We start from the raw sequence: 21,050 nt of genomic DNA, 5'->3' as shown, positions 1-21,050 counted from the left end.
TGTTTTGTATTGTGCAGCCTGAACTCGATAATTGAAATTGCCGAATTCCCACCTGCTTTTTTCCCCAGTTGAATTATCACCTCGACGCCGATTCACGTCTCGATTGAATCGGTGGTCGCCTCCCCAGCCATGAACACGGGACGCTGTACAAAAAGCATAGAGACATTCACATTTCTTGCGTCATAAAATCTACTCCGTGTTCAGAATTTTTTGGTTCATTCAATGCTCTTCTTTAAACGAGCAAATGCAGTGATATTTCCATGATCCGTTGTAAACACCCGCAGAACCTAGCCCAACCGTCCTCAAAACCAATAACATTCTTAAGCGAAAGTGGATGGTCGCTTCGCGCTGAACAGCTTCTGGGTGCTGGTCTTGGTGATGCGGTGGGGGAGAGGGAACTTCAGGTTCTTGGAAACCAGCTGCTTGATGTAGGGGCGCTTGATGTCGGCGGTCTTCTCGATCTCAACAACACGGAGGATCTGGGTAAATTGTCAGTAATCAAATGGCGGTATCTATACCAGATCTGTGCTCGACATACGTGGATGGACCTGAAACGGGCACGGTGGCGGGCAGCCATGTCAGAGTACAGGGACTCGACGGCATCGGTTCTGGTCAGCTCTCTGTACTCCTTGTACATGTTGTGAGTGCCAGAGCGAGAGTCGTATCGCAGCCAGATACCGAAGTTCTTGACCTTCTCGGGGTGCTTCTCGTGGATCTAGAATTTCCTCGCCGTCAGTCGCTATTCCGTCTGTGGACTTTTCGTACTGGGAGAACCACATACCGCCTTGATGCTGACGATCTCACCGGTGGCCTTCTTGACCTTCTTGAGACCACGCAAGAAGTACCAGTAACGGGACTTGGCGACCGTCTCGTTAGGGGCGAAGATGGTCATCCGGTACATGGCCGGGGTAGGGTTGGCCTCGGTGGGCAAGTGGCGGCCAATGACCTCGTACTCCTGAAGACGACCTGATTGCATCTTGTTAGTATCCAAGGCCATAGATATTTGTGAGAAGTGAGTTCCGTCGAATGCGCGCTGCCGGTAGTCTCGTGCCAAATTTGCCGATTTTCCTCAGGGTCGTCGAGTTTCGATTTGAAGAAATCTTCCATAGCAAAACTCCTTGCTCTTCGTAGACGTAATACGATGGCTGTCAAATCCAGTCCCCCCTCTTCCAGGCACCGCATCATCAATTTTCAATCGATTGGTTGAATCGAGATCCCAGTTCGGCATATGGCGATTTTGTTGATTTTTACGGCGAAATTCGACGGCACCATGTCCTCCCAACAACGCGCATTCTCGGAAAGGTGAACTGCTAAAGGGATATTCTTACCCATCTGGACGATCGTTAGTATGTACAATATCTTACAAGATAATCTTCCGACTCACTGTGACTGTTCGACAAATCGCGAAATTTGAAGATTGTCAAGTTAGAGGTGATGCAGCGATAATTTTTGTGTGCGGGTGAGTGGGGAGGGTTGAGCACCAAACTTGTCGCAGGGCTTTAACCTCCACAGCGATTGGCTGAAAGCAGATCCACAGCGCCAGAAGAGTTCGCCAACGCATCACGTGAAAAGTCACACGTGGACTCTGCTTACTTCAGCTGCCATTGGAGCTAAGAGGTACGTACCTTGATGCCTTTGCCTGTGATGGGTGGTAAGGCGTTGGAGCTTCCTCTGTGGTATGGATAGACGTTCTTAGCTATATCAAGCACTTCTTATAGAGTGCACCATCTCAACTAGACTATAATTGTCTTACCTCGGACGGATTCCATTTGCTCTCTTACTCGAGGCGGACTGAGAGCGAATCAGCATTTAACCAATCAAGCCTGTTTCAGGCTTTCATCTCCATCGATATGGACGAGCTATTCAAGGGCTTTGCAAGAGCCCATGCAGAGCAGAATGGATACTTGCTCGCGGCAACGCTCTCACCGATTTCCCCACCAGAGAATCCCCAGCGACTGAGGTCGATTTTGAAGAGCAGCAATTCGTCTAGGATCAAGGGTGACATCAAACACTTGATCAAATCAAACTCATCTCACCAGCGAGGTCTGGATCATGAGGAGATCAAAGGCTGGGTCGAAGTGTATGCTGCGTATTGGAATGCTGTTGGGGACATTGTTGCAGGAGAAGATGGCAAGGTATATAATGTGATGCTGTATACTGAGGACCATGGGTGTCTGACTGCTAACGTTGGAACAGTCAACGTGGACCAAAGTCTACGAATCATGGAAAGAATTAACATCCATATTGATTCGGGGGTATAATAACTTTGGGTTTGAAGCGTGGACGATTCCGTGTCTGTACATGATCGGCAAATACTTGAGATTATTCGCCATCAAATCTGATGCGGAGCGTAGCCGCAACCTCGGCGACAACTCTGGAGGAGCCTCTCTTATGCAGGATGACTTTGACCCAGAGACCGAAAAACAAGGCCAACTGAGAGATTGCGAGCAGCACCTGAAAAGAATATTCACACTTTGTCTCAATGACAGGTTTGTGGCCTGCTTCAATCCTATTGTGAGTGATTCTAACACTCAGATTTAGAGCACCATTAGAAGAATCCAGGAAATGGGGCATCTATTTCATCATCAACCTACTGTTCAAAACATACTTTAAGCTCAATTCGGCCTCACTTTCACGAACCATTCTAAAGACGTTGAGCGCATACAGAGGAGACATGCCACCATTGTCGGCGTTTCCAAAGTCACAAAGAGTCACCTTCAAGTTTTATGAGGGAGTTTTATTTTTCCTAGAGGAGAATTATGTCGAGGTGAGAAGAAATTCTCAATCATGAGGCGTTTCGCATAGCTAACGGCACTATTCAAGGCCGAGAAGCATCTTGTCGAAGCATGGGAGCTCTGTAACAAAGATGCACTGCCAAACTTGGAGTATGTTGAAATATTCCATCACTCAACCGATACGGTACTAATAGTTTATAGGCGCATCCTTACGTATCTCATCCCATGTCGCCTCCTCACTACCCACGTATTGCCCACAAAAGCACTTCTAGAGCCATTTCCGCGCCTACAAAAGCTCTTCCTTCCCTTAGCCCAATGCATCAGAAGCGGTGATCTTCGCGCCTTTGACCTCGCACTGCAAGAAGGTGAAGATGAATTTGTCAAGAGGCGCATTTACCTGACGCTTGAGCGTGGTCGTGACATTGCCTTGCGCAACCTGTTACGCAAAGTCTTCATCGCGGGGGGATTTGACGAGCTCAAAGAGGGAGAAACCACTCCAGTACGCCGCACACGAGTACCAGTGGCAGAATTTCGCGCAGCCATTTGTATGGGGAGCGGTGGGGAGTTGGTCGACACTGATGAAGTCGAATGCTTGATAGCGAACATGATCTACAAGGTATGGTTCAGACTCCCTGGTATGATTTCATGGGAGCCTTGTTGCTGACGCCGATAACTAGGATCTGATGAAAGGCTATATTGCTCGCGAACGAGGCATCGTAGTGTTATCCAAGAAAGGCGCTTTCCCTGGCACAGGCGTCTAAATGAGACGAAGGTGGTACCAGATGATCATAGTCGTTTAATGAAACTCAGAATCATTCTAGCCTCGTAGCTTCATACGCGAGAAGCATCCGCAGCCTATAGTTCTGAGAAGAAGCTTTGAGTGCGCGCACATGTTTCGCTGCCCCCTAGCCATACCTTACCTACGCCCGAAGTACTACAGCACGCATAGCATATTAGATAGCCAAGATATCCGTGAATACGGCCTTCTCCTAGTGGCTGCTTCATCCAACAGCCTCGCCGCTTGGTTGGCTCTCTAAGACTCTTGCGTGCACATGTACACCTCTTCTGCTGCCACACTCGATGTTTGCCTGATTAGTTTTGCATTAATCCAATGACTCATTGCGCGGAAAGTTTAGGGATCTGACTAGGATGTCCGAAAGGTGTGAGGCTCCTTTGAGAGGTTGAAGAACGAATGAGGCCATGGCACATTATGCGATATATCATCATTTCACTTCAAAGGTCATTACAAAATCCAGAAATGATACCAGATTTAACTCGACAACTGTGTGACTTGGAGTGTAAATTTTTGCTAAATAAAGAAGTAACTTATTTCCATACAAGCTCAGCCAGTGTATAGCTCTAACACAGCGCATACAGCGAACTCTCGTGAGCTTCGATCCCTTTTATAGATACGAGCTAGCCTTATAGTTCAATCTCAGCTCGTTCAAAATAATACGTGATCTCCCATTCATAAATACCAAATCATCGTAATTTCAGATAGTGCCATAAATCTTCAAGGGTTGACATATGAGATAGAACAAATAAGCCGCTGGGTATGGCGGCTGAAAAAAAGCAGAGACATAATGATACAAGAGATGACGTGGGGGAATAACCGTGAAAAAAGCCAACTGCATAAAGAAATCGCGATTCCATAAAGGTGCCGCGATTGTTTGTTTTTGTTATCGGGCTGGTGTCGTCTTTTTGATGAGTGACATAGGAAAAGAAATTAGCTCTTTTAGAGACGAGCCTAAGACATTACATGTGGCGGGTAGATCGTGGGGTATTTCTTCTTGGTTGTTAATCACGTAGCGATAAAAAGAAATAACAGATAAGAAAGACCTACTGTGTAGATGAAATATCATCGACGTGGTTGCAGAGAGCCACAAAGAGGTCAAAGAAGAGCGGAGTGCCTCCATTGAACATTTCGAGCTGCATTGTGCCACTTCGCTTGAAGGTGCTACGAGATCGAATGATTAGAGCCAAGTAATGGGCTCGCAGCTTTGAGTCACTATCAGGGGTGTTGGCATATGCATATCTTGCGGAGGCCAAGATGGTGCTGCACTGAATGCCCGATTCTGCTTTGTGTCAGGAATAGGACAAGATGAGCATGGTGCCGAAAGAAAACTTACGAAGACCTTGCTTGCGCAGAGCCAGTTTCTTCAATTCATCTAAGCCATACCGCTCAGCAGCACAGTAGATGACGGTGTCCTTGAGCAGGTCACCGTCAACGCCACGATGGTAGACTGTGCTTTCTGCGGCCCTTTTATCGTCATCACTGCCTATGGCCTCTAGTTCCCAGGAATCCCGCCGCTTGTTGTGCACCAAGCGGGGATAGTAGTCCCCTTTATACATGTACTCCAGCACCGAGCTGAAAATCTCGGGCTCTTCGTCCGGAAGAGAGATTCTCTTGGCAGAGGGGTCGGTGTAGAGGTTTCGCAGGGCATTGTCAAAAAAGGGGCTCGAAGAGAGGACGTTTTCGTGCGCGGCGAAAAGTCTCTGTTCGGCACCGACGACGAGAGTCACAATAGAAGAGCTCAGGTTACTAGTGGCCACATTAGTTGACATTCTTTGTATTGCACGATGGATCACTTACCTCGTCATGATGGTGTCCTCACTTGCGGACGAAGCCGTAGCCGGTCTCCGATGGCGAGATTCATGGCGCTTTTTAGTAATGCCACTGTCCTTGCTAAAGGAAGAGCTGGATTTGGACACTTTATGGCCCTTGGAGAAGCTCCGGCTGGAGGTTTCGAAGCGCCTGGAGTACATTGTGGATCCGGTCGGGGACGGTGTGATTAAAAGGATTAATTAAAGAAAGACGCAATTGTCATAAACGGCAGATGCAATCAACCGTGCAATCTGGTCATAACCATGAAAATGAAAGAGAGGAAAGTCCGGAATGAATCGACCACACCGTAAAATCGATTCACTTACCTAAGGCACCAAGCCGGACGATGCTGAAATTTTTGCATAAAGCGAGGTTGGACGCCATGGTTTTATACGACACCGGACCCAAGCCCATAGGAGGCGTTGCCTGCCTACAGACACCCCCCGGATCCGTTAGTGAGGCGGCCTAGGCAGGGTTGGTGATAATGAGATGACACAACGCGTCCACTCGGTTAATTTCGCGTCTAGTCCTGTACAGTAATAATGACAGTGCGCCACTGTAAACGCCAAAAGATTGCGAAAGCACGTGATGCCAGGCGGCACTTGTATCGACCATTCTGAGAGGCCAAGGCGGATTCGCAGCCCGATGACCAAGGATCCTTGCTGAGTTCGTCGAGTCAGAGCAAAGAAGGGCTGAGAAAAGGGGGGGGGCAGGTCTCGGGCGTTTCAACAGGTTTGATGGTGGCTGCAGTGGGACAGACTTAAGAGCCTGTTCTGAGCCGTGCGGTGCCTGGAGCCGTGCAAGGCATCCATACACCAGCCTGCAGGAATGCGCGATAGTGCATCAAGGCGATGGGGCACGCGGAATCAAAAGTTTTGGGATTCGGACTGCTGGAAACTTTAGACGAGAGGAATGTGAGAATCTCGGAGTCAATTGAAGCCAATTATACCAAGGCTTTATCACCGACCATGGTTGAAGCTGTCCTGATGCCTTGGACGCTCTATCTAATTCTCACGACAGCAAGTGTCTCACAACGGACGGCCTGCAACAAGCCTCACGCTTGGGCCGTGCTTTTCGCCAGTGGATCATGGATAGATTGCATTGCAAGGTACAGGCCTTGTTGCATCTGAGTTTCTGGTAAGCTACTGCACCAGCTAAGGCCAGTACGAGGATCCCGTGTGTGTGTGTGTTGGGCGCGGACTTGGCCATGACTGGAAGTAGGAGCCGTAGCACAGCTGATCTGACCAAACTCTCAAGTATAAGATTCGGGTCCGGTGTTCACGCTCAGGTTTTGCTTTTTGCCAACCCGGGCAGACATTGCGCCTGGTCGGCAGAGAGTTCCTGCGCCCGCGAGACCGCCGAGGCAATAGACTGTGCAATGGTGTGTTTGCCATGTCTCCTTACCATCACATCGTTATGGAGCGCTCCGCGAACGGTGTGCAATTCCGCATATAATTGGACGTCCTGGCACCGCCGATAAAGGATGTCGCCATGATCAGAGGGCACCAGTTCGTCCTTGCCCCCCTCTACTATGTAGACCCCTGGTTTTTGGGCCTTTGCAGCTATCAGCTCCAAGTTTGCCCAGCTGTCGAGGTGGTTGCGCAAGAATGGCCATAGATATCGATATGGCAGCCACTTTTGCGGATACAGCGCCGTGAGCATTGCTCGGGTATTTGTGAACGGCGTCTCTAGCACCAAGGCATTGATCGGCAGATTGCCAGCATCTTGGGTCTTGGCTGCTAGGTTTGTTACGAAACCACACCCGATACTCTGCCCCCAAAGGATAGTGACTGGTGCCCCCTGTGTCTCTTTATGCTTCTCATGATGAAGCTTTGATACCCACCGAAGAGCCGCTTCAGAATCCAAGTCGATGCCTTTCTCAGAAGGACGATCGTGAGATGTCCAATATCCCCTGTAGCTGAGACAAATCATGGTGTAGTGCACTTGTCCTTTGGTCTCTGCTTTCAGCTGACGTAGGATGCCTGAGAGATCTGGCAGTCGAGGGGGAAGAGATGAAGCGTTCCCTATACCTCCACTCAGCCAATTGCAATAGTTTAAAACAGAAATCGATTAGCATACCTTGGAAATAGAGGATGTAGACTGGCGTTTTTGGTCCTTTGGATGAGCTACCACGCTCGTCGCCACAAGATATCTCACTTATACAAAGCGCAATTTCTGTGCCATCCAGGGACTTGATTCTATCCTCTTTCCATTCGACACCCCCACACTGACGAGAAAACTCGGAGATGGTCATGCTTCGGGCATTTGGTGGGAGAAAGGGGTTGTATATGATGGCATTCTGGAATAAGACAAGCATGATGCATTTGTAGCACCAAAGGGCAAGAAAGAGTCCGGTGAAGATGAGAGGCGGCATCAAGACTTGGCCGAGGTGGATTTGCCTCTTGAAAATGCCACGCCCATGGCTATATCCATATTGAACGATAGGTTTTCTTGCTTGCCATGCCCATAGTGCAGCTGTTCGGTAGCCCCTTGTCGTCACATGTATCACCGGCACTCTGAGAAGCGCAACCGAAGACGATGGGATGCGCATTACTGACAGCCCAAGTTCCCGGACCCCGCTATCGGGTATGGAGTGGTTGTAGGAACAAGTCTTGATCAATCTTTCACAGCATGCTCGACCACGGCAGTGCTGTTTGCTCCTTTCAAGAGGTTGAGCCGTTTGAAAGATGTTATGTAGTAGCCATAAAAATGGCCACATGCAGCTGTCAAGGTCAATTACAGGACTTTTTGTAATGATGTAGCCCCTGCCACCCCGCGTTAGCCTGAAGCAGCCGTGCGTTTAGTGGGCTTGGGCGTCACCCATCGCTGAAAATACGCCACTCGGGCACTCATCTGTCGCAAGGCTCAAAGCTGGAGCTTAAATAAGAAAGCTCCAGAAAATACTAATAGGCAGCACTGGAGCCGTTTCGCGTGCCTCTTTTGCTCTTGGACAAACCAAACCATCCAGTGATCAGAGCATCCTCCAGCAACTACAACGTCTTCTGGTCGAGCCTCAGAACTTTGACAACCCAAATCTCTCCTACGACGATCTTGCCCCGAGCTTACACTAGAATCGGCAGTGCGTCATGGACGTCCCGCACGAAAAAGAGAAAGAGAGCGAGGGCACTGCCCACATCGACATCGTGGACGACCGGCCGTCTCATCACGTCGATGGCGAGCCAAGCCCGTCTCTCAGAGACAGCAAGGGATGGGATGGCAAGCTCCGGATTCCCAAGACTGCGCTCATGACCAACCCCGAGGCCCTGTCAGACCCGGAGTACTCAGACGACAGTAATGTCCTGCATGGCGAAGAGATCCGGGCAGACGAGAGTAGGAATCCATGAGCCAGACCATACGTATCCCGAGCTGACGTTTGTTTTACATGGCAGATCTACTCGATAGCGAGGATTCCGGCACCGAAGAAATCATGTGCTCCCACTCTCGCATCAAGTCACTGCCTGCCCTACGGCTGGAGCGCTTCAAGAACGTTACTCGCATTTGTCTCCGACAAAATGTCATCCAAGATATCGAAAGTCTCGAAAGCCTTGCCGATACGCTGGAAGAGCTGGATTTATACGATAACCTGATCTCCCACATCCGGGGCTTGGACAACTTAACAAAGCTTACAAGCCTGGATCTCAGTTTCAACAAGATCAAACACATCAAGCACATCAATCATCTTAAGGAACTAAAGGAGATATTCCTGGTTGCTAACAAGATCAGCAAAATCGAGGGGCTAGAAGGGCTTGACAAGCTCAAGTCTCTAGAACTCGGCTCAAACCGTATCCGAGAGATCCAAAATCTCGATAGCCTACAGAATCTGGAGGAGCTATGGCTAGCGAAGAACAAGATTACAGAGCTCACAGGGCTCGGAGGGCTTCCCAAGTTGCGTCTGCTGAGTATCCAGTCCAACCGAATCCGAGATGTGTCTCCCCTCAAGGAAGTCCCTCAGCTAGAGGAGCTATACATTGCCCACAACGCCCTCGAATCCTTGGAAGGTATTGAGAACAACACCAACCTCAAGATACTCGAAATTTCCAACAATCAGATTAGCAGCCTCAAAGGTGTTGGTCCCTTGGAAAATCTGGAAGAATTGTGGGCCAGTTACAATCAACTGGGAGACTTTGCCGAGGTGGAGAAGGAGTTGAAAGACAAGGAGGACTTGACAACCGTCTATTTTGAGGGCAACCCTCTTCAGCTGCGTGGCCCCGCTCTGTACAGGAACAAAGTTCGGCTTGCACTCCCACAAGTTAAGCAGATTGATGCTAGTGAGTCTTATCTTACCCCGATATTTCCCAGTTTGATCATCCTCTAACCTTGTTCAGCATTCGTGAGAGTATAATGTGAGTTTCACGATGTGGATTGGAGTATTAGAGTTACAGAATGGTTTATCTTTTGGAGGAAATACTACGGCGTTTATCGAATTATTATCTCATGGCATCTTTTACTGCAACAATCAAGGCATTTGTGTCCCATTTCACTGATTTGATTTGATCGGACACTCATCGTGTCCAAGGTGGTGAAAGATGAAACAAAGATTTTGCCAGCTCCAATGGTTCGGAATATTCTGAGATTTGTATTCTATCCAGACTGACCGCCCAGCTATTCTTTGAAAGAGGAACAATGAAGACGTGATCCTAACACCAACAAGGGAATTTACTAGCACAAAAGGATTTCTTTTACTTTTTTTTCTTTATCCAACCATCTTCCGATTTAGCCAAAGAGGAACAGCTTGTCAGCGGAGAAGTACTGTGATCGAAGGTTAGCAATGAACAGTTTGATACTGATGATAATAAGATGCAACTCACGTTTGTGGGCTTATTGAATCGGATGTTCAGGTCCATCTCGGCAATCTTGGTCAAGTCGCCGTCGTCCAAGTTAAAGTTGACGGAATCCAGGTTCTGGGCCATGACTTCCGATCGGCTGGTCTTGGGGATGACGGCCAGGCCGCGCTGAGTAGCCCATCGGAGGAGGACCTGAGCAGGGGTCTTCTTGTGCTTGGTGGCAATCTCCTTGATGACGGGGCTCTCCATCAGAGGAGCGGCGTGCTTGACGCGGAAGTCCTCAATCTCCATGAAGCCAGTGGGGCCAAAGGAGGAGTATGCTGTGACGGTGATGCCCTCCTTCTGAGCAAGGTTGACGAGGTCGGGCTGCTGGAGGTAAGGGTGGTGCTCAATCTGGAGCGTAGCCGGGCGGATCCTGGCGTAGATGAGGTTGTCATACACAGACTGGGCCTGGTAGTTGGAGATGCCGATGCTTCGGGCAAGGCCGGCATCGACCAGCTTCTCCATGGCTCCCCAGGTCTGCTGGAGGGTGGTCTTGCTCCATCGGACCTCGCTCTTGCCGTCGTAGAACCATCCGGGAGGGTAGCGGACGCTGGGGTCAACGTACTCGAGGGCAGCGGGGAAGTGGATGAGGAAGAGGTCAAAGTAGTCAATCTGCCAGTCGGCAAGCTGCTTGCGGGTGATGGGCTCGACCTTGTCCTCGTCGTGGAAGGTCTGCCACAGCTTGGAGACGATGAAGAGGTCCTCACGCTTCACGATGCCCTCCTTGATGGCGCGGGCAACACCCTCACCACACTCCTTTTCGTTGCCATAGTCTGTGTAAGTGGGAGATGCAACGTTAGCGCTGATGCTGTTTTCTAGTGACGCAACCCCGACTTTCACAAGCAAAATGCGGGGAAAAGAGAGAGAGAGAGATTCTTTTTTATCTCACTCTCTGCTTGAGCTTGAAAACAACGATTGAAACTTACCACAAGCACCGTCGAACAGACGGTAACCGGCCTTGATGGCGTTGTAAACGGTATCCGCGCACACGGCGTTGTCGACCTTCCAGAGGCCAAAGCCCACCTGGGGCATCTCATATCCGCTGTTAAGCTTAATCGTGGGGGACGCCATCTTGCTTGCTAGTCTTCCTTGGGTCGAGAAACAACGGTAGGTCTTGTGAGTGTGAACCGGTTGAGCGTCAGATGGGATAGAACAACGAGACAGGAAGAACGAAGGTTGTCGGGGCTTATTTATGGACAACGCTCGAACTCCACCCGAGAGGATGCTCGCTCGGTGCCTCATGGCTTGGGGTTACTCTCTTATTCGCAGCCGCAGCCTTGCTATCGCCCCTTTGCGGAGTCCTCTTTTTCTTTTTTGACGCAGTGGAATCGAATCCCACTCTAGCCCGCCAAGTAAGGGTCAGCTGGGGCCTGGGATGGATGGGCGAGTCTAGATATGAGGAGGCAACGGTCCAAGCCAAAGCTCCAGTAATAATCCGTCGGACCCAGCGCCAGTTCTTGTTTGCCGCCTATATGCATGAGGGCGGGTAGAAACTAGCAGATCTAACCGGCCCGTATGTATGGCTTTCTCACCCAAGGAGGTGGGGGAGCATGTGGCCGCAAGCTGTCATCTATCTTCTCTAACACGGAGAGCTCAGGGTCCTTGGTGGCTCGTCATTCTGCTCTCCTATTAGTGCGTTTACCTTGTCACTTGGCTCTCTTGTCTCTTATTTGTGCGTTTAACTGCGTTCGCTCATCTGTATGTACGGGCATGAACCGATGTGGCTCTGCTAACCTACGTAGGCATAATGCCACATGCATTTCGGGAATATGGCGCTTTACCTTGCAGCTCAAGCCCTCTTTTTCATTTACTCGTACATCACTGAGAAAAAACATGTCATTGTGGATCTGAATGGGGGGGCGAGGACATGACCATGGAATGCTGCGGCAACAGCTGCATTCACCTTCGGGTTCTCGAAACAGTTCTTCGATATTCCGGATGATCAGGCTGAGGGAACCGCAAATGTGCAATTTAGCCTAAATCGCTAGAGCTCCGCCAGCCAGGATGCGGCTAATTGTCCGGTTGGTTGCCGCTCCTTGTGGCTCCCGACGCCTTCGATGGAGCTTATTATCCACTAGGAGGAGGAAGAAGATACTAATAAAGACGACTGGTTGGACGAAAGTTTGGACTTGATTCAGGAAATAGGACATGGGAGGCCTGACCTGAGGGATAAGATGACATCGTCGTGTTGGTCGGGCTATTGATACCGCGGGTATTTGCAATTTTGCTGTCGATTTTTTCCTTCATGAAACTTTTCTTACGAGTACGAGCCAACTCCTCACCGGGCTTTTTGCTTATGGTGACGACGCTTGAAGCTATTCGGTGGAGACAGCCAGGAATCTATTTGCGGTGGCTTGTATCCATTTCTCTTTGAGGGGTCGTTCGACAGCGGGGTTTTGTTTTCTTTGAGCCGGGACGACTTCATCCAGGACAAGGAGATGAAAGAGACCCCTCGTTAGATTGCCGACTTTCCCCTATCCATTGTTCAGTTTCTTTTGTTCTATTGTCAATTGGGACAAAGAAGCCGGTTATCGTCGTCAAAGACAATGAACATGATTCAAGGCGTCAGTGTATGAAACGACGAGAGCGTTCAAGATGAAGATGCATTGTGTTGGATTTTCCTTTGTTGACCGAGTTGTTATTTTTGGCATCTCACTCACACATATATCGTAGCAACCGACTTGGATAGCAGAAGAAGAAGAGAAAAAATGGAATCGTCAATTTTACTCGCATATTCTATCACTAACTAATCGTCATCGTCCTCACGGTCAAGATGCCTTCGCCGTTGCCTCATCTCATCGTGCGCCGCACAGCGGCAAAACAGACTCCTCTCACACCAACCCGAAACATATCAGCCATTCGATCAGCCTTGCTCCGCGGCGACAGAGTCGTAACTCTTCACAACACCAGCAGAATCCTTCGGGAGCACGTCAAGAACATCAGAGTCCCCTATCATCCCAGGCACATGCAACATGATCAACTATTCGAATGGCCCTTTGGTGACCAGTATACAGATTCCCGTAGCAGCCACTCAGATCAGCCAAAACAGGTCGGCCAATTCATTGAGCTGCTTGAATGGGATGGCTTCAGGCTTGAATGGATCAGGGTGCTTGGCCAAGGCGGCTTTGGAATAGCTACGCTTTGGCACGTCATTTTTGAAGACCAGAGCAGCATCAAGGTTGTCATCAAGATACCTGTCCGTGAAAACGCTGACTTTGATAGCGAGCTAGACTGGCATCTGAGATATGGAGGGGCTTCTCACGTTACCCAGGCTCTTGACATTCAGGCAATGGCTGACAGTGTTAGGCGCAGGATCAACAGGGGGCACATGATAAACCGAGGCCCGCGATTTGCGCCGACTAACATGGACGTTCTTGTGTTAGAGTATGCAGAGCGTGGGAGTCTTTACGATATGATGGCCAAGGCCTCGTATTTTCGCACCAGATTCTCGAACAAGGTGCTGTGGGAGATTTGGGAGTGCCGTAAGTGTCATCATGTCTTGTTTTTTTTTCAAGGGAGAAGAAACTGGTAGCTGATTCTTTATTTGCAGTGGTGAAAGGCGTTGTTTCGACAGCATTGCAGCCAGATGCAGCACAGAGATGGGGTCCTGAGGGTCTCGATAAAGTATTGGACTCGCTGGACGATGTTCGAAATACTGATGAGCTCCTTAGGATCTGCACATTAATTGACAGCCACGACGTGCATTTCGATCTGGAAGAGCAAAATAGTATGTACTCACCTGATTGTTTGCTATCTTTGACATGGCTAACGCAAGATGAATAGTTCTCCTTTCTGAAGATGCTCAGCACTCTCACCATCCGATTTTCAAGGTGAGCATGAGAGACAGCGCAAATATTGGTTTAGTTGAACTGACATGTATATTCGACTAGCTTCACGATTTCGGAGAATTCAGCCATAGAATGAGAGAGTGTTGGCAGCAGTGGAAAGAGGCCGATTACTGGAAAGTGAGGAGGTGTCCCAAATCCAACCGCACTCCACCGGTAAGTATTATCATCCGCTCGTTCTCTGCAATGATCAGAGTTGAGAATGAGTGCTCATATGACTATCAGGAAACGATCTCAAAAGAGTGGGACAAAGTCGATCTAAGTCATCCGGGCCCAGTATCAAGATTCACCGGCGAATCCTTTGATCCTCAGCATAATGAAGTTGCTGGACGATATGGCACTTGGACAAACATCTTTACTATTGCAAAAATTGTAAATAACCCCATTTCTCTTTTCACAATCTCATATTGCGCAGTATCACGCTAATCAGACTATTTCATCTAGATGGAGGCCATCATCACAAGGAATTGGGTAGGCCACCCGTTAAGCACGATGGAATACACGGCTCAGGACCGAAGATGCACAGGCGGCTCATACGGCTGGCGCATATGTAGAGAGTCACACGCCTATATCGAAGCCGACCTCCTCGATCTCATTATGCAGTGTCAGTTCGAGAAACCAGCGGATCGCCCCCAACTAGCCTATCTACTGAGAAAGATCTGCGACCGCAAGTATCGTGGTTTCCAGGAATTGGATCATGAGACACGGACCTTTTGGGATGACTTCTGGGCGCTCACAAAAACGAGTCCGGTTCCTCTCTCACAGGGTCCAATAGTTGAGGTTCCAGGTCTAGCGAATCAAGGCAATGGCGGCTTTCCCAATCCTCAGGGGACGAACCGCAATATTTCGCCTGAGAATCCGCATGTGGCCACTCTACGACGCAAAAGCCGCCGATCGCCACTCAGTGACTCTTCGACGGATACGCCTATATATCCTCGTCCACAGACAGCTTTTGGTCACCGTTCAGGGGCAGGGGGAACTAATCCAGCAGACATCACGCATGTAGCCGCTCTACGACGGAAAAGCCACCGATCACCACTCAGTGCTTCTTCCACGGATTCACCTACAGGTCTTTACCCCCAACCGGCTTTTACTCACGGCTCACGGGCAGCGAGAACTAATCCAGCAGTCATTACGCGGGTGCCCTCTCTACGACGCAAAAGCCATCGATCGCCACTCAGCATGTCTTCTACGGGCTCATCTATACATCTCAGCCACCAAAGGCCTTCTATGTTTGGCCAGACGGGAGCTGGTCCAGCGACTAATCCACCGATTTCTGCTTTAGGGACGCCCGTAAGAGAAACTAATCAGCAGAAACGCAGCTCGAGGGCTTCTTCGCGGTCGGAGGGTACAAGAAGTGGTCGGCGAGATGCGAAGAAGCGGAAACGAGTCCAGTTTGGCAGGTTTCCAGCGTCAACAGGTCAAACTATTATGACGTCTGCAGGTAATGCTATGGATATCTCTATGGATGATGGCCCAGAAAGTGCAGGCATGGCAGGTATGATGGATTTGGATGGGGATGAGGATGAAGGAGAAGGTGAAGCTATGGATGAAGATGAAGAGGATGAGCTTATGGGTGAGGATTCTTGGTAAGTGGGTGAATACATGGTAAGTTGTGATTCAGTATAATTGAGTAGGCATATAGACATTTTTCCATTTGTTAAGAGAATTTTATACCCCAGTTGTTTTTATAAAGTCATACATCTGCTAAAAGTCAAAAGAACCACTCTCGAATCGAATACGCACGCCATCCTTTCATCCCTATATACATTACACATTTCTATACATTAATATTCAGATAATTCTTTTTCCAACATATGATCCCCCTACTGCCACCCCTTTGTCCTATACGCGCACTCACAGGTCCCCATCTCAGCCTGTACATCCGCAATCACAGTTCCTTGCGAATCCACACACTGCGGCACTCCCAGCGTAGCATTCTTCTTCTCTGAAATCTCCACCAGTCCCGTCCAGTTTCCATACCCCGTTCGTTTCTGGACTGAACTGTAAGGCTGCTGTGTTCCGCGTTTCGTCCAGAGTGTGGCTTCGTAGGTGGTGTCCGTGTAAGTACACTTTGCAGCACGATTAGTCGCCGTAACTGGCGGCTGAAAAGTAACATCTAGCGTGAAAGAAAACGTCACTCTCTCGTCTTCGTTGCCGCCATCGAGAAGAGTCAAAGGGATATTCGAAAATGACGAAACTATAGGATCGTTGGAGGAAGAAATCACGTATCCTGAGCCCGACTGCGTAATGTTCCAGTAAAAGCGCAACACATGGTCGCTGTTGGGGTAAAGGCAGCTCCAGGTACTTGGACTGGATGTACATGCTGTAGATGAGTCTTGAAGCAGCGTGTCGATTGCGAATGCGCCTGTTGGCAGGTTGGAGGCGAAAGTAGTTTGACTACCGCCTCGGCTCTTGTGGACTGATCTGTAGCACCCAATGTCAGTTTTTCTTTTTTAAGTATGAGTACTGCTTTTTTCCCGTACGTGTATCCGTATATCACCCACTTTGCAAAAGATTATATAGAACTCACGCCTTTGTAAGACCAAGCGAAAGCCCAACAGCAAGCCCAACGAGAACCACCAGAATTACAGCCACAATGAGGATCAAGTGGCATCTCCTCTGCGTACTATTTGGTTTCCAATTCTCATCATCCCATTGACTATCTCCTGAACGAACCGGCGGCGTCGGCGTCATCTGTCCAACAACAGTGTCCTCATCACCATCGTCGCCTTCGTCCTTGCACTCGGCTGGAGTCAGAACTCTTGGAGGCATATCCTGAAACCCAATCACAAACGGTATAGTTACTCCTTCAGCAGGAGGACCCATGCTTCGTCGGGGATTCTTGGTCGGTACGCGTAGGATTGCTGGTGGTGGTGTTGTTGGTGATGTCGACATGGGGACTGCATTGCTGTCTTCGTTGATGACGGGCATCTGGCCGACTGAAGCAAGTGAAACCCTCGATCCGGCTCGCGTATGAAATTTTGGTGACTGTGACATGGTGGATATATATAACGGGACGTAGAGGGGGTAAGTGAGGAAGAATGTTCTCCAATTAGCCGATATCTCATAAATGATCAGAACATCTGAAGCAGATAAGACAGCAGCAAGCAGAGACAAAAAGTAACGAAAAGAGGAATCACGACAAAATCACACACGGGACCAAGAATAAACTTGCTCGCTGCTACTACCCCTATCATATATACTCTTATCACAAACAAGTGCAATGTGACTCTCGTCTAAGACACCCACCAGTGAGTCCCACGAATCCAGAACAACAGCCACACAACCCAGCTTTTCTTTTCTTTTCTTTTTTTACTTACTTCGTCTATCAATTACAATTAGTTTATAATTTAAACCGATCAAGGTCTAGAAATTCAGTCCGGTCAGCCACCAAGCTCCATCCCGAATGCAGGGCAGATGTTAGGATGAGCGTACGGAGTATAGCACATGCAGGGAGAAAAAGAATCGCCTCTCAGCTCACCACGCCGTTTGGGCCAGCACGGCCCAATCCGTGGTGTTTGTGCCGCTAGTCAAGACGGCTTCCGACGCGGGAAATGGGGATTGACTTTTTTGTCTTAGATATACTTTTCTAAGTTCATCTTACGTTGGGGTGGTTTGGGGTGTAATTTGGGGGCGGTTCTCCTATACGGGCCTATTCACGGACAGCATCATCCATCATAGCTTCCCTCCTATAGCATCTCTCTCATGATTCAAATACTTCTAGGTTGTCTTGTGCTCTTGTGGTATAAAACAAATGAACTCGCCGGAACAAATCATCCGAAAATAAATCATCACCCAAGATCCAAACCTCAAAAGAAGACTGGACAAATATCATGGACCACAGTCTAGATCGGACCTCATACCGCCTCGTGCACCTCCCAGCATCCCAAAAGAACACCCAATGTCTCACAATAGCGCACCGAATGAGACAAACCAGCGTGAGAAGCTGAACAATTGCCTATTTTTAATTCAAAAAACTGCCTCGGTGTGTATGCTTCCGCTCTAGGTAGGATAAAATAATACATTGTATAGAACTGGGCATCACGTATAAAAAAATCAAAAACCAATCTCCGCCAAACACATATGAAAAGAAAAAAAGACCCATCCATGCACTCATGTCTCTCATGCAAGTCCTCCATCGCCCTTCCCCCCTCGACCTGTTCCTCGTACTCAGCTTGCATCTCGTCGTCAACGCCGATATACGACGGTGCGTCAAGCAAATCGCCCTTGTCCGTCCACACCGCCNGCCGGCTCCTTTCAGGCCTCGACCTGTTCCTCGTACTCAGCTTGCATCTCGTCGTCAACGCCGATATACGACGGTGCGTCAAGCAAATCGCCCTTGTCCGTCCACACCGCCGCCAGCTCCCTCTCAATCTCGTCTCGCCGCTTCTTCAGCTCGTCGACTTGCGCCAGGCGTTCGCGCAGCTCTTGCACCTCCTTCTCGACCTGCATCTTCTCGCGCTCCGTTCCGATGCGCTCGAATTCCCAGCTGTCGCCCTGGTCGCCGACGCCCAGCTGAAGGTTGAAAGTGTGGTACTTTTTGAGAGAAGCCCGCGTCGAAATGGTAATGAGAGCTATAGGTAGACTAGTTAGTCCAAAGTTCCATCTTCATGGAACAAATGCAGGATTACTCACTAATACCCCTCTCCTTGCACGTTTCGTACAGTAAACCCTCAACGTCACTCGAGACAGCACTGGTGCCCTCGTCGATAATGGCATACTGCGGCTCATGATACAAAAGGCGCGCAAACTGCATCCTCTGCTTCTCGCCCCCGCTGAGCACGTCCTTCCACTCCTTGCGCGTGTCCCAGCCTCCCTCCCGATCTGGCAAGTAGCCAAGGCGGGCCGCTTCAAGGATTTTCTGCAGATCCTGCTCAGACTTGCGCTTCTCCCGCATATCCACGTGGCCGTCGGGATAGATGACCTGATCTCGAAGAGTACCGGGGCTCAGGTACGGCCGCTGGGGCAGGAACATGATGCCGTCTTGACCCATGCTCTTCGGTCGACTAACCAATCCCCGGTAAACGGGCCACAGGCCAGCCAGGATCCTGGAAATGGCAGTCTTGCCAACGCCGTTCGGGCCAGATATCTAAGAAAAGGGGAAGTAATCCGTCAGTCGGTGTTCAAGCAGCAACGAAGACAAGGCACAGCTTATACATACCAAAAGGTGCTCGCCTCTTCGAACAATCATCGATAAAGAGTCCAGCAGCTCCTCTCCGCCCTGGGGCCAAAGGCCTGGGGCAACAACCGGCACCTGCTCAAAACGAACACCATCAAATCCCTTCTGAATCGTTCCCTGGACGTCAGATAGAGAGTAGAGTTCGCTCTGTCCACTTCGGAGGTAGTAAGCGTTAGCATGGACCCGGTGAAGAGTCGAGATGAGTGTATACACGCGACTAGTGTATCCAGCCAGCTCGGCAAGGTCTTTGATGGAGTACATCATGCGGCCGCCTGCGTCGGCCAGTGAAAGCATCAGCCGCTTGTTTGTGATGAAGCTCTTCATGCGGTTCCGCTCTCTGTGGCCCTTCTCGCCGCCCTCGCTCATCTCAGCGGCACCGCCGACGCCGCCCCAGGCTGGCAGGAAGACGGGCAATGAAGCAAGCAAATAGCCGTAGGCACTCCAGCTATACTTTAGGATAAAGTCTTCCAAGATGTTGTAACGAATCTTGAGCATGTAGATGCCCTCCATCCAGCTCTTGAGAGACTTGTACTCCTTATTTAAGAACGTCTTCTCCATTTCCGCACCGCCGTAAAAGGCTACTTCTTCCGCATTGGCAATCAGACGAGCGTGCAGACTGCGGAAATCTCCTTCTTTCCGGCCCTCGACCGCTTTCAGCTTGCCAAACGGCGGAGACAGCTTCCGCAGAATGCTTGCGGTCAGGAAGTAGTTGCTCATCAGACCTATCCAAGCCAGCGGGCCCAGGGATCGATAAAGCTGGAAGCTAAAGACGCAAATATCCACAAAGGGCTTGCCCAGTGATGAATAGAGATTGGCCGCCGAGGCACAAAATAATGTAAGGTCCTGGGTGATGAACTGATCTGCTCCTTGTCCAACGCCTCCGTCTAAATTAGACAATTTATAGTAATTCAAATTTTCGTTCAAGTATATGTCGTGGATATACCGAGTAAGCCGAGTTCGGAACGCAATCGATACCTTTGACTCGAGAAACTTGATCATGGCATTCGTGTAAGAGGCAAATGTGCCCAGCCCACACCACTATAGAGAGGGTTTCAGTTAGAATTCAGGTTATAGATGATGGGAATCTTTAGCAGGGGAGTTGCGGGAAAGCATACCTTTACAATACCCCACAAGAAGGCCTTTCCACGGCCAGCGACAAGATCTCGAACAAGCTCACCGTCCAGGCGAGCTACCACTAGTGATAGATATGTCCGTACCATCAAAAAGACGCCATGGCTAATGAGCAGACCAGCCTCTTTGCTAGACCACCGCGGAATCATGATGCTCATAAGGCTAAGGAACTGATGCAGAAAGGCCAGGTTCAAGCCAGGCTTGGTCTGGGCAGAAGGAACCGTACCATCGCCAAGGCCAGATACTCTCGGCGGGTTGAGAAACAGCCGTCTATGAGCCTCAAAGGTCAGAGGCTTCGTAGTGTTGATGACCACTTTAGAGGTGCCGTCCTTGTAAGGGACATAGATAGTTCGAGAGCCATCCTTGTTGTGTAGCCACGAATTGGTGCGGACCAGCTTGCGGCCCTGCTCATGCTCGTGCCGCCGCTTCTTCCACCACCGCCTTCCGCCCTCTGCGCCGAGGATGATGGACATGGCGAGCGAGAGCGTGGCGAGGGTGCGTGTGGTTCGCGACGTGGACCGCAGCCTCTTGCCCAGGATGCCGGTCCATTTCTCCAGGAATTCGGCCAGCGCATCCTCCGCCGCCGTCCTGCGCAGGTTTGACTGCGCCGCCATCGTTTTTGGAGTAGCCGGTGCGGACGCTGGACGTGCTTCTCGGACACCCCAGGCGTCGCAAGTCCCGTCTAGACGGAGTCGGGGTTCATCAAGTCGATCGTATGCGCGTGTG

General features: G+C 49.8%; 9 protein-coding genes across 9 annotated transcripts; 3 read left to right on the top strand and 6 right to left on the bottom strand.

Moving 5' to 3' along the window:
* Positions 1-320: 320 nt before the first annotated feature.
* On the bottom strand, positions 321-976 carry M431DRAFT_83756 (hypothetical protein; the record flags this gene model as incomplete). Its single annotated transcript, XM_024923351.1, has 3 exons — positions 321-479; positions 539-715; positions 782-976. The coding sequence occupies 3 exons, from the start codon at positions 974-976 to the stop codon at positions 321-323; spliced, it is 531 nt and encodes a 176-aa protein (XP_024775133.1).
* An 874-nt stretch (positions 977-1,850) lies between these two features.
* M431DRAFT_493893 (hypothetical protein) lies at positions 1,851-3,496 on the top strand (the record flags this gene model as incomplete). Its single annotated transcript, XM_024917176.1, has 6 exons — positions 1,851-2,135; positions 2,197-2,489; positions 2,542-2,767; positions 2,824-2,885; positions 2,937-3,351; positions 3,413-3,496. The coding sequence occupies 6 exons, from the start codon at positions 1,851-1,853 to the stop codon at positions 3,494-3,496; spliced, it is 1,365 nt and encodes a 454-aa protein (XP_024775132.1).
* Positions 3,497-4,574: 1,078 nt separating this feature from the next.
* M431DRAFT_83199 (hypothetical protein) lies at positions 4,575-5,501 on the bottom strand (the record flags this gene model as incomplete). Its single annotated transcript, XM_024923285.1, has 3 exons — positions 4,575-4,810; positions 4,865-5,277; positions 5,359-5,501. 3 exons carry the CDS (start codon positions 5,499-5,501, stop codon positions 4,575-4,577), a joined length of 792 nt encoding a protein of 263 aa, XP_024775131.1.
* Positions 5,502-6,624: 1,123 nt separating this feature from the next.
* Positions 6,625-7,891, bottom strand: M431DRAFT_493891 (hypothetical protein; the record flags this gene model as incomplete). The annotated part of the gene is made up of 2 exons (XM_024917175.1): positions 6,625-7,364; positions 7,420-7,891. 2 exons carry the CDS (start codon positions 7,889-7,891, stop codon positions 6,625-6,627), a joined length of 1,212 nt encoding a protein of 403 aa, XP_024775130.1.
* Positions 7,892-8,426: 535 nt separating this feature from the next.
* On the top strand, positions 8,427-9,682 carry M431DRAFT_493890 (hypothetical protein; the record flags this gene model as incomplete). Its single annotated transcript, XM_024917174.1, has 3 exons — positions 8,427-8,670; positions 8,730-9,608; positions 9,666-9,682. 3 exons carry the CDS (start codon positions 8,427-8,429, stop codon positions 9,680-9,682), a joined length of 1,140 nt encoding a protein of 379 aa, XP_024775129.1.
* A 371-nt stretch (positions 9,683-10,053) lies between these two features.
* On the bottom strand, positions 10,054-11,237 carry M431DRAFT_83947 (hypothetical protein; the record flags this gene model as incomplete). The annotated part of the gene is made up of 3 exons (XM_024923374.1): positions 10,054-10,089; positions 10,149-10,939; positions 11,093-11,237. 3 exons carry the CDS (start codon positions 11,235-11,237, stop codon positions 10,054-10,056), a joined length of 972 nt encoding a protein of 323 aa, XP_024775128.1.
* A 1,702-nt stretch (positions 11,238-12,939) lies between these two features.
* Positions 12,940-15,604, top strand: M431DRAFT_4456 (hypothetical protein; the record flags this gene model as incomplete). Its single annotated transcript, XM_024915230.1, has 6 exons — positions 12,940-13,648; positions 13,717-13,893; positions 13,950-13,996; positions 14,057-14,167; positions 14,237-14,383; positions 14,456-15,604. 6 exons carry the CDS (start codon positions 12,940-12,942, stop codon positions 15,602-15,604), a joined length of 2,340 nt encoding a protein of 779 aa, XP_024775127.1.
* An 83-nt stretch (positions 15,605-15,687) lies between these two features.
* Positions 15,688-17,098, bottom strand: M431DRAFT_507116 (hypothetical protein). Its single transcript, XM_024918917.1, has 2 exons — positions 16,545-17,098; positions 15,688-16,438 (listed from the first exon to the last, which is right to left on the bottom strand). The coding sequence occupies exons 1-2, from the start codon at positions 17,009-17,011 to the stop codon at positions 15,838-15,840; spliced, it is 1,068 nt and encodes a 355-aa protein (XP_024775126.1). The 5' UTR covers positions 17,012-17,098; the 3' UTR covers positions 15,688-15,837.
* Positions 17,099-18,271: 1,173 nt separating this feature from the next.
* On the bottom strand, positions 18,272-20,938 carry M431DRAFT_493886 (hypothetical protein; the record flags this gene model as incomplete). The annotated part of the gene is made up of 4 exons (XM_024917173.1): positions 18,272-18,588; positions 18,650-19,103; positions 19,176-20,231; positions 20,309-20,938. The coding sequence occupies 4 exons, from the start codon at positions 20,936-20,938 to the stop codon at positions 18,272-18,274; spliced, it is 2,457 nt and encodes an 818-aa protein (XP_024775125.1).
* Between the last annotated feature and the right edge of the window lie 112 nt (positions 20,939-21,050).

This window comes from Trichoderma harzianum (genome assembly GCF_003025095.1).
Source record: "Trichoderma harzianum CBS 226.95 unplaced genomic scaffold M431scaffold_5, whole genome shotgun sequence".
Taxonomy (NCBI): Eukaryota; Fungi; Ascomycota; class Sordariomycetes; order Hypocreales; family Hypocreaceae; genus Trichoderma; species Trichoderma harzianum.
The sequence above is the reverse complement of the archived record's forward strand: the minus strand, read 5'-3'. Positions and strand labels throughout refer to the sequence as shown.